The following is a 12,517-nucleotide window of genomic DNA, read 5'->3' on the forward strand; positions in this document are numbered from 1 at the left end:
AATATTAACCAATGGCTGCGTTCAGCGGATTCAACCGTTGAGTGAACGCTCGCTGTTATTGGTATATTCTTTTAGTTCATCCAATCAGCATTTTAGATCTGGAAGAATACATCAATAGCAGCGAGCGCTCGCTTAACTGTCAAGTCTGCTGAACGCAGCCATTAAAAAACCATGCACTATGGAAAACACAGTTTCTGATAGGTTGAAATTCTTAAGTTGGAAACACAATGACTACGTTTACACGCACTAGTAAAACAATTTTAGCAAAAACCGTTTTAAAATCGGTGTTGGTGTCTATTTACACGATCAAGCGTATTTTACCTCCATTAAAAATAAAGTAGCTTTATAAAACCTGAGACGAAATAAATCCTTTGTCATTTCTTAACCTTAAGTTGTCTAAAGTTGTCAATACCGAATTTTGATACTTTAAACCGATTAAAGATCGATTTTACACAGCTTTTTTAAAAACGGTTTAATAATGCCAAACCAGAAGAGGTTTGACAGGATTTACTAAAACGATTTTAATAACATCTGTATTAAGGAACATTTACAAAACATCTAAATCCAGCGACAAACATGCTAGTTATCCTGCTGGATTGCTAGCTGGATTAGAATCTTGCTACCGTATTGGCTGTGGTGCTGCCAATACCAGTATCGCACTGACGATACTTTTCGAGTTAAGGTGCATTCACATGCAAGCGTCAGTGTCAAGCAGCGGAAAGTAGCAACCAATCAGCTGAGCGATACAGGCAATGATGTGAAAAATATTTTTTGCACTGTAAAAATCGTTGATTGGTTGCTGCTTTTGCTGCTTGAAGCTTCACGCTTGCATGTGAATGCGCCTTAAACGTTTTTATATGCCATTAGCTTATTGGCTTTAGCAATCTAGATGTAGTATAGACATCTGTGGTTTGTACACGCGGAAGACGTAGTACGCATGCGTTTAATCTTCCAAGTGACGTGGCTGCAGTGTTTGCGTGAGAGAAATATTATTTTTTAATAAAAATCTATATAGTAATCTCTTGTTAACAGTATTGTAAGGAAATTGTATTAGTGAATATAATAGTTGTAACTAATTTATATTTTTCGTATGCAGAGATAATCGTAAGTATTTATTTAATTCTATAACTAAATAATATTCTATAACTAAATAAATTATTGATTTTTCAATATTTATTTCCCAAACTTCATTATTTTACATTTCTATATTAAAAAATAGACAATTATATATAGAAAAAAAGAAATTAATTTTAAAAGATGAAATAAATAATTTGTACTGAAAAATAAACTATTGTATCTTGCAGTATTATGACGACATATGAAGATTTTATTCAACAAAACGAAGATCGCGACGGAGTGCGATTCACGTGGAATGTGTGGCCCTCATCACGTATCGATGCTACCAGACTGGTTGTTCCGTTGGGTACTTTGTACCAACCAATTAAAGAACGACCAAATCTTCCAGCAATTCAATATGATCCAGTTTTATGTACAAGATCTACTTGCAGAGCTATTTTAAATCCATTGTGTCAAGTGGATTATCGTGCAAAGTTATGGGTCTGCAATTTTTGCTTTCAGAGAAATCCTGTAAGAAAAGAAACTTACATTTTACTTTTAACGTGGGCTATATTGTTTTTAAATATATATTAAACCATATCAATAAGTAAAGTTTAATAATGTGTATTAACTGCTTAATTAGAAAATATATTTAAACAGCAAATTTATAAAGAGATTCTCAAAAGTGTCTGCTATACATTTTGTCATTAAAAAAGCTGTACATTTGATCAGAATTTGGAATATACAAAGTAGATAGTATTGACAGAAATATAACAAATTTTGTCAACAGAATATGATGACAAAGAATCTGTAGAAATTATACTGTAGAATCATACTTGTAAATATCTCAAAAGTTTGACATATTTGTGATACAGAAATAGAATAAAATAAACATTTACATATACGGGTTCTGCTCAATTTCTGCTGTCATGTTAGCAGACTATGTTGCCAAAATAGTAGCTTATAATGTAATAATAATAATTGAACATTTTTATTAAATTCTATTAGTTTAACGAGATAGATATTTAATTTTTACTTTGACAAAATATAGTATTAGTAATATCAACAATTTAATTTGTAAAAGAATTCTGCACTAATTATATCAAATGGCAAATTGAATCTGGTGAGATAAGTTGATTTTTACATATGTGTAGCTTATAATATAATAAACAAAAAAATGTTATAACCATGTTTCAAAATTTACAAATCAGAATATCTTAGGAAGAAAGTTTTAAAAAAATTAAGTAAAGAAGTTATTTTTATTTTAAGTAATTTTTGAGATTTGTGTTAAATATGGCCAACTATTGCTTTAGACGATCTCTTATCCATAAATCTTATATGTAGTAGTATTAGAAAGCGCATACTTCAGCATTTAAATGTCGTCTGTCTAAACATAGTTCGTAATTAGTACTTATTATTTTAGAAATCGTTGTTTAAATTAAAAATTCACAAATGACTTTTGCACTTAATATTTTGGAAACTCTTACTAATTCGCGAATTTCGGGATACCCTGTATACATATGGTTTAAATAATGATTGCATTCAGCAGAGAAAGCAACTGTTGTGAAATTCTTCAATATAATTTATACATTTAGATCCATAAGGAAAGCAAAGACTAATTATATGGGAGAATTTTACAATAGTCGCAAAACTGCTTTCTTTGTTGAATGCAGCCATAGATAGATAGTTCTTGAGCTATGGTGTATCAAAGATATTCTGTGAGCTCAAGTTTTACACTTTTTATACATTATAACTCAAAAACTATATTACTAAACGTTGTGTCTATGATATCTTTTGTTGTTTTATAAACTACATTATAAACTACATTATATGAGAAAATTGATTTACCTCATTGAGACCCAGTTTTCTATATAGCTAGTCTAAGATTTGCTAATCACATAGAATTCCTAAATGACCATTAGTCTTAATCAGTGATATGTTGGTCAACTTGTACATATGACTAAGGTTAAAACCTGTTCTACATATCAATATAAGCAGTCATAGCCAATTATTTCATATTCAACTGTGATTAGCTAATTTCTTATGACTTACGACTCTTGTTGGATAAGCATAAGATACTGGTTAAGACTTTTGATTACCGATTACCAACTCACTTGTTGAACCACCATTATATACTCATACATCTTTGTATTTTTTAGTTTCCACCACAATATGCTGCAATTTCAGAACAACACCAGCCTGCAGAACTCATCCCAATGTTTTCAACAATTGAGTATACAATAATGGTATGTAATGAATTATAAATAAGATAGAGATAGAAGTTTTTATTAGTTTTATTTATAAGAAATGAAAGCTAAATAAGTAAGAATATTTATTTACTTTTGCTGTAAAAATTAATTTAATTATTACTTGGTTCATAGTATGTGTATAGTATGGTGTGTGTATGTGTTACTTTCCTAAATTATATATTTTTTTTTGTCAATACATATTCCATTTAATTTCATTTGAGTGCGAGCGTGGCGTAACGGCAGCGCACGAGACTGCTATGCCAGAGATCCCGGGCAGAACTGAAAAATTTTTCGAACGCTCATAGCTCCTCTCGACAAGCAATGGCAAACCACCGAGTATCTTTGCCAAGAGAACTTCTCTAACAAAAATTGTCGTTCGGAATCGACGTTAAACAGTAGGTCCCATATGACTGTGTACAATCAGCGTGCGCACCACAGGCATATGAAAGAAGTTACCACGCTCGGCCACAAGCAATAGGACTGAGATGATGATTTCATTTAATAATTTGAAATAATTTAAAAGAAGTATTATATGGGATTTCTCCATAAGTGTTATTTCTTTTTGTCTCATAAACTATCGGAGATATTAGACCTAATAAATATAGTATTCAATTAAATTATTCTAATTCTATTGTAAGCACAGTAATCACTAAAAAAAATTATCCATAATAAAGAATGGAGAGATATACATAACTTTTCCACGATAAAGTAAAAATTTTGATATAATAGAAGTTGTAGCAGGCTGTTATTCTAACGAATACAACGATGTATGATATAATAAAATTATTTTACAAATTATTTCGGTTTAAAGTTTTGTAGGCGACTATTACTTTTTTAATTTCGGTACTATGTGGCCAGTTTCCGACTTGTATTGATGATTGATCTGTACCATCCTGATCATAAATTAATCGATATGAGAGTCCAATATTGGCCACACCATAAGATCGAAATTGAAAAGTCCCGTTAAATTTTAAATCGAAATAACTTGTATAATTTGTAAAATAATTTTCTTTGTTGTATTCATTAGAACGGACATTACAACTTCTTTTATATCGAAATATTTTCTTCATTTTGCAAAAATTATCTCTCCGATCTCTAATAAGAATAAATTTTCTAAGTGATCACTGTGTTTATAATAGTTTAATTAAAATCATTTAATTTAATATTATATTTATTAGTCTATCTCTGTTAAACTGGCCGCACAGGATGCTTTTTTTCCTACTGGATTTCTAGTACTTCTACATGGAAGTGACAGCACTACAGCCAATAATAGCAAAACGTAAAAGCGTTTTGGCTAGAAATTCAGCAGGAAAAAAAATATCATGTGTCGTCGACTTTAATTTATTAGATAAAAAGTGGCCGCTTATCAGGGGGGGATTCTCTATTTATAAGGAAATCAACCCTTATTACAGAATTGATTATATATAAAATAATATAATTTTATGATTATGTATATATAAAATTATAATCAATTTTGTAGTAAATTTGTAAAACTGAATAAGCATCATGGTAGCTAAAAAATAATCTTTTATAATAGATTTCCAAAACTAGAAAGAAAATCTAGGTGCCATGAAAAATATATTGGATATTGAACGTGTATTTATGGTTGTATGGTTTGCAATTTTGTCTTCTACTGAGAGTATCTGAAGACACTGGTAGTGTCTCGGCGCTAAGGCACGCGCAGTGACACTACTATGGTTGATTTTCAGTTTTTATATACATAATTTATTATCTACGTTTGTCAAACTGAAATTACGTTTTAAATTAAATTTTACGATATCTTGTACATACATATAATATTATGTTTAGCGTGCCCAATGTTTACCACCTATATTTCTACTTGTTGTGGATACTTGCTTGGATGATGAAGAATTAGGAGCACTTAAAGATTCATTACAAATGTCATTATCTTTACTTCCATCTAATGCCCTCATTGGTCTTATTACATTTGGTAAAATGGTTCAAGTTCACGAATTGGGATGTGACGGTTGCAGTAAAAGTTATGTATTTCGTGGCACAAAGGATCTTCAACCAAAACAAGTTCAAGATATGTTAGGTAATAGTTAAGCTTTAAATTATTTATTTAAGTCATATTTTAATTATATATTAGGTGTTGGAATTAATTCGTAGCGTTTTTAAATGAAAGAATGTTATTTATTTCACATGAGCATTAAAAAATACATTAATGAAAGTACTTCCCATCTCTTGTAAAACGCTACGAATTAATTCCAACACCTAATATAATTTATTTTGTATTTTGATAGGTATTGGTAGACCAATTCCAGGACAAAATCCTAATCAGCCAAGAGGATCTGGTGTACAACCATTACCACCTGCTAATCGTTTTTTACAACCAGTACACAAATGTGACATGAGTTTAACAGATCTTTTGGGAGAGTTACAACGTGATCCTTGGCCTGTTGGACCAGGAAAACGTTCATTACGATCTACAGGCGTGGCATTGGCAGTTGCCACAGGTCTTTTAGAAGCTAGTTATGCAAATACCGGTGCTAGGTATTTATATATTATAATAAATACAGGGTGAATCAGAGTCATTGAACTAGTTTTTATAAGAAAATTATCGACTGCACACGTTATAATCCAATTAGGTATGAAGTCGATAATTTTCTTATAGGATAAAAAGCTGGTTCAATGACTCTGATTCATCATGTATATTTATATTTACATTAATATTACATATATATTTATATATACATTAATATTATATATAATTTTATCAAATCTAATCTATTTCAGGATTATGTTATTTGTCGGCGGACCATGTTCTCAAGGACCTGGCCAAGTAGTAACTGATGATTTGCGACAACCAATTAGATCACATCATGATATACAAAAAGATAACGCTAAGCATATGAAAAAGGCAACTAAGCATTACGATGCACTTGCATCACGCGCTGCAACTAATGGTCATATAATAGATATTTATTCTTGTGCCCTTGATCAAACTGGTTTGTTAGAAATGCGTCAATGTTGTAATTCTACTGGTGGTCACATGGTAATGGGAGATTCATTTAATTCTTCTTTATTTAAACAAACTTTTCAACGAGTATTTGCTAAAGATGGTAAATACCTGAAAATGGCATTCAATGCCACTTTAGAAGTAAAAACATCTCGGGAAATTAAAGTTTCTGGAGCAATTGGACCTTGTGTATCATTAGGAGTAAAAGGATCTAGCGTTGGAGAGCAAGAAGTAGGTTTAGGTGGTACTTGTCAATGGAAATTTTGTTCGTTAACACCATCTACAACAACAGCATTATTCTTTGAAGTCGTAAATCAACATACAGCTCCGATTCCGCAAGGTGGAAGAGGATGTATGCAATTTATTACTCAATATCAACATAGCAGTGGACAAAGAAGAATTAGAGTTACTACTGTTGCAAGGAAGTAAGTATTTTTTTCTACTTTTTAATGCATAGTGACAATTAAGTTCCTAGACTAAAGCAATGTAAAAAAACACCCGAAGGATGCCTGAAAAGAACTTCTTCCCGAATCGTTTTTCTTGTCACAATCTGTTAGATCGATGATACATCTTTAAATCCTTGTTCCTTTCATTACAATTGTTAATGCTCTTGAGTAATCATCTCAGCCATATTGAATCGCGACATCATAAACAAGAAATAACACATTGGTTTTTCTTGCATGCCATTTATACATAAAGAGAATTTGGATGAAACAAAATGATGAGATCGCTTTAAAACACTTGTAAAAATGGACCAAGAACTATCTTTACCATCCTTGATTAGTCAGTAAATAATAAAAAAAGACTCGTGAAATGGAAATAAGCTACGCGTGCGTATTAAATAAAAACTAATAAACGAATTTTACGTGCTTTTTTTTGACTATTTACTGACTGTCAGGGCAGGTAAGGATAGCTTCAGCACATTTTTATGAGTATTTTAAAGCGATCTCATTATTTCGTTTCATCGAAATTCTCTTTATTTACAAATGGCATGCAAGAAAATCATTGTGTCATTTCTCGTTCATGATGTCACGATTCAATATGATCGCAGCGACTAATCAGGAGCTTTAATTTAGAAAATAAAAAAAAAGTTTGGTGCTACATCAGATGAGTAGGGCAAATGGACTAACATGGAGGTCTCTCATTTCTCTGAGATAACGATTAAAAAATGCGTTGAAACGTCTTGCAAAAGAAACCAGGATCTTTTTTCCTTAAGCTCAATCTTAATGCAATAAACTTGAGTAATCAAGAGAATTAATCGCTCGATCGATTTCTCGTTCATCGCGTTGGATCTGAGTTTAAGGAAATGGATATGTCATCGATCCAGTACATTATGATGAGAGAACTAAAAGCGATTCGGAATGAAACATTTTCTCGGATATTCAATCGTTGTAAAAGCGATGTAAACGTTGATTGAAAGCTAGAAGGGACTATATATATTAGATACATACACGGAGATATTAATACTCGATTTTTTTTCTGTTTTTATGAAAACAGCCTCAGTCCAAGAACTTAATTATCAATACCATGTATATTACATGATAATTTATAGATCTTTAATATTTCTAGAATATATTTTGAATTACAGTTGGGCAGATGCATCATCATCATTGCATCATATAAGTGCTGGATTTGATCAAGAAGCAGCAGCTGTTCTCATGTCGCGTTTGGCCGTATTCAGAGCAGAAAGTGATGATGGTCCAGATGTTTTAAGATGGGTCGATCGAATGCTGATTAGACTTGTTAGTAGTTTCTGTTAATAAAATTGCAAAAAATTACATATAAATATATGTTCTTAAGTAGCATATAATTTTGTAATTATATATTCTTTTATATTTTTTAAGAAATAAAACACTTATTGTTGCAGTGTCAGAAGTTTGGAGAATATGCAAAAGATGATCCAAATAGCTTTAGATTAGCACAAAATTTTTCTATGTATCCACAATTTATGTATCATTTGCGCAGATCCCAATTTTTACAAGTGTTCAATAATTCACCAGATGAAACCAGCTTTTATAGGTAAGAACATTTTTAATTTTTATGAAATATATATGGTTTCTTATTTTTTATGCATATGATACTTAAAATTTATTGATAAGTTTAGATTTCTATCAAGGACTCGGACCAAAAAATTTTGACCCGGATAATCTGAAGCTAAATTCAACTTTTTATTCCAGTTTTTTTTAACGTAACGGTTATTATTTGGATTTTAATTTTTTACTTAAAGTTATAGTTTATATTTATAATATATGAATATTAATTGTTGCAGTTTAAAAATAAATAACTGGAGTATATATCTTTTGAATAAATCCTTTTCGTTCCTTTTGATTTTCGGTAATTATATACTTGTAATCATCATCGTTACTGCTAAAAGAATTAGAACTGAAAGTAGGATAGTCTCGAACTATAATTGATCCGAAATTTCATTCCGAAATGTAATTTCGGTTCGAATCTTTGATTTCTGCATTCGATACATCGTTTACGTATACGTATACTTACATGCATACGCGTATATTTATAAGGTACTTCTTTTCATTCTTATACTAAAAATGAAAATGAGAAAAATCTCTAAAGACCTTGATCTTGACATATGATGTCAAGATCATGACCGTGAACAACATTTAAAAGGTTCTAACTATTAGTCGAACATTTTGGATAATGTTGATATACTGGCGGTACTATAAATTTCTAGTCTTATAACTAAAAAAGTACGTAATGAAAAATGCTTTCGTTATAGAATGTTTCGAAAAGCTCTCAAGATAAGTTATAAGAATATGCAATGAAAAATATGGGGGTTTTTATTTTTAAAAAATCGATGTGACCTTGACTTAACCTTGGTCATATCTAAGGTCAAACTGATAAGATCAGTAAATAGATTTTAAACTCTAATATATAACTTTCATCAGAAATATTTTTCCAATAAACCAATACTTTCTAAAATAATCAAGTTATAAGAACGCATACGTTTATGTACATTTATGATATATATATATGGTTTTGTGTACATTTATGATATATATGGTTGATAATTAATGATCAAACTCTCGTATAGAGGCAGAATGGATTAAACTGAGTAGGAAAGTCCTCTATCGCGTTTTGCAATTTTCGCAATGATTGATGAGATATTAATTTTTAAAAATCGCTAAATAAGCGAGTACGTTAACTTTGTGAAAATTATAAAATGATAGAGGACTTTTTTACTCGATTTAGTCCATTTCTCCTCTATCCAAGAGTTTAATCATTAGATTGTCAGAATGTATTTACACATATTTTTTTATATGTTTCAGGCATATGCTTATGCGTGAAAATGTAGCCGATTCTTTAGTTATGATCCAACCAGTTTTATATAGTTATGGATTTAATGGCCCTCCAGAGGCTGTATTGTTAGATACATCGTCTATTCAACCTGATAGAATTCTGTTGATGGATACATTTTTTCAGATACTTATATTTCATGGAGAGGTAAATAGAATAAATTAATAAATTAAGACCCTTGTTCATTAATAGCATCTCAGATTATGATGTTAAAAGCGAAAAAATATAGAGTGTTCCACAATCACTGCAAGTCCTTTTAAGAGCAGATTCTTTTGAAATATTCTAAGATGAAAATTCTAATACGAAAATGTCGAAGCTATAACGATTTTTAAATTATTAACAATTAAAGTTTACTAGTCACGGAATTGACATTTCGCGCGTTTCAGGCATAATGATATGACAAGTGATAAAAGTGCTCCACGAGGAGTAACTTCGAGATTATCATACAATAATATTTGTACTAAATATCAAATTTTTCTTGCTTCTATATATGAAATTTATTTGTATATTACGTATGCATAACTAATATTGAAATATATCACGAAGTAAAAAGTATCAATTCAATAACGAGATATTGCAAGTGTGTTCGGTGAGACGCTATTAACGCTATTTGTGTCATTCTATCCTTGTTTTATATCTAATAAGCAACGAAGATAGAATGACAGAAGAATGCACTATATATATGTCAAAATAAATTCATAACAATATTCATTTGCTTCATATGGTAATTATCTTTATTATAATATCAATAGATGAACTATTTTTGAACATAGTAGATTAATAAATTATTTTTGAACAAGTATATTAAAGTCGTTGTACGCTGATTTAATTTGTTTAAAAGTATAAAATGCAAGTATTTCGAATCAAAATACGAATTTTACTTGAAAGCACAATAAAATGTATTGAACATTTCATCAATTCATTTTTATATTTATATTAAACACATATTTTTATGCTAATTTGTGTACGATGGCTTTAATGTATACCAGTGCGTCCTGAATGCATCCAATCGAATTTGTTGTACGATTACGTATTAGATAAGGAAAAATTCTCCATTATCGTCTGGAAAAACCTTAAAAAGTCAGGAAGTTTCAAAATTTATTTTCTGTTGCAACCCTGTAAGTTTACATGTTTTGTAAAAAATTTATGCCATAAAAATTTTTTTGCACACGCATACAGGAGTGTGCAATTGTGTATATTTTAATTAAGTGTATATAAAACTTGTTAACAAAGCAAATGTTTTAAAATTTATATTTTTATAGACTATTGCACAGTGGCGACAGTTGAAATATCAAGATTTACCAGAATACGAAAATTTTCGACAGTTACTAGCAGCACCTGTTGATGATGCTGCTGATACATTAGCTGTTAGATTTCCTGCGCCGAGATATATTGACACGGAGCAAGGTGGTTCTCAAGCTAGATTTTTATTAAGCAAAGTCAACCCAAGTCAAACACACAATAATATGTATGCTTATGGTGCGGTAAGTAAATATATATACACTACTCAACAAAATCTAGGAAATACTTTCAAATACGCTAAAAATTGGGCAATATTCAGAACACCGGTAACTCGGTGAAAAATCATCGCAGACAAAAAATTAAAAAAGCATTTTGAAGGTTAAAATTTCTACTTTCGAAATCTATAATTGAAATTTCAATATGACTGATACTTTACGGAGTTATACGGACACTAATGGATATCCATCTAAATCTAAAAATTTTTTCATACATTTCATACATTTCAAGATTTCATACATTTGATTTAAGCAATTATTAATATCTGAAAAATAAAAATCTTATCTTATGCACTAATCTTCGTATTTATTAAATATGTGAAAGTTTTTTTATAATATTATAAATGCCATTTTTTTTATAAACAATCTTATAAGTAAGGAACTGAAACTTAAAATTGGTGACAAAGTTTAAGAGCAGGTAACTTTTTGTAAATAAAATTTAATTGAATAAAGTGAAAAAATGTGAATGATAAGTACAACAAATGTAAAATACATATAAAGTGAAAAAATTGGTAAATAATTCAAAATTTGTCATAAACTTGAATTTAGTATAAATTTCGTTCTTGCGCGATACTCCAAGGGACTGAGATTTTCATAAAAGTTAATTTTTAGACATAAATAAATTAAATTGTCGATTCTTCATTGCCTATATAAATACAGTTATAATGTTCTGTGATGAAAGTCAAATACATTTTAACATATTTAAGAAAATTTCAATTTTTTAAATTTATTATCTTTGGTACCAAATAAATAATGTGTGTGATAAAAAAATTTTATACATACACGTTACACACACGCACGCACGCACGCACGCACACACACACACACAGAGCAGAGAGAGAGAGAGAGAGAGAGAGAGAGAGAGAGAGAGGGAGAGAGAGAGAGAGAGAGAGAGAGAGAATTTCAACATTGTTTTCATAATTTAGCAAAAATTAAATTATGTTGTTTGTTTCATTTAGGAAAGTGGTGCTCCTGTTCTGACAGACGATGTGAGCTTACAAGTATTTATGGAACATTTGAAGAAATTAGCTGTATCGTCTACAGCATAACTAATACATACATATTAATATTATAAGAAATATATATAAAGTATAAGAGATACATATTATAGTAGTAAGTATTCATTTATTATGCGGACAATTTATATTTAAAAAAACAAGAATAATGTTATAGTTATATATAGAAAAATAAAATGAATAAAAATCGGATATGTAAATCTAATTGTAAACTATAATAATATTTCAATAAATAAAAAAATGTAAATTCATAAGAAATATTTTTAGGCATAAAGAACTGCCTTGACCAAATATGACATTTTCCATTAATGTATATTTAATTTCATCGATCAATTTTCACTTAATATTGTTTATTATTACTTCAAGAAGATGTTTTTCATACAT

General features: G+C 29.8%; 1 protein-coding gene across 5 annotated transcripts; it reads left to right on the forward strand.

Moving 5' to 3' along the window:
* Positions 1-896: 896 nt before the first annotated feature.
* Sec23 (transport protein Sec23) lies at positions 897-12,391 on the forward strand. 5 transcript variants are annotated; one of them, XR_015544037.1, is made up of 11 exons: positions 898-1,104; positions 1,305-1,587; positions 3,216-3,302; positions 5,115-5,361; positions 5,570-5,819; positions 6,063-6,710; positions 7,874-8,027; positions 8,153-8,304; positions 9,573-9,747; positions 10,590-10,718; positions 10,863-10,966. XR_015544037.1 is itself a non-coding variant. In XM_011066003.2 (11 exons), exons 2-11 carry the CDS (start codon positions 1,309-1,311, stop codon positions 12,164-12,166), a joined length of 2,304 nt encoding a protein of 767 aa, XP_011064305.1. In that variant the 5' UTR covers positions 903-1,104; positions 1,305-1,308; the 3' UTR covers positions 12,167-12,391. The 5 variants fall into 5 exon arrangements, 2 of the variants coding, with proteins under 2 accessions (XP_087258739.1, XP_011064305.1); XM_011066003.2 differs by lacking the exon at positions 10,590-10,718 and adding an exon at positions 12,077-12,391 and having other exon boundaries at positions 903-1,104; positions 10,863-11,084; XR_015544038.1 differs by lacking the exons at positions 9,573-9,747; positions 10,590-10,718; positions 10,863-10,966 and adding exons at positions 8,390-8,479; positions 8,555-9,072 and having other exon boundaries at positions 897-1,104.
* Positions 12,392-12,517: the final 126 nt, after the last annotated feature.

Source organism: Acromyrmex echinatior, chromosome 2, assembly GCF_024713525.1.
Source record: "Acromyrmex echinatior isolate Ae372 chromosome 2, ASM2471352v2, whole genome shotgun sequence".
Classification (NCBI taxonomy): Eukaryota; Metazoa; Arthropoda; class Insecta; order Hymenoptera; family Formicidae; genus Acromyrmex; species Acromyrmex echinatior.

Coding starts and splice junctions, on each gene's coding strand:
- Sec23 (XM_011066003.2), top strand. CDS start 1,309: ATGACGACATATGAAGATTTTATTCAACAAAACGAAGATCGCGACGGA. Junction 5,820..6,062: donor TATGCAAATACCGGTGCTAG/GTATTTATATAT, acceptor AATCTATTTCAG/GATTATGTTATTTGTCGGCG. Junction 9,748..10,862: donor TACTTATATTTCATGGAGAG/GTAAATAGAATA, acceptor ATATTTTTATAG/ACTATTGCACAGTGGCGACA.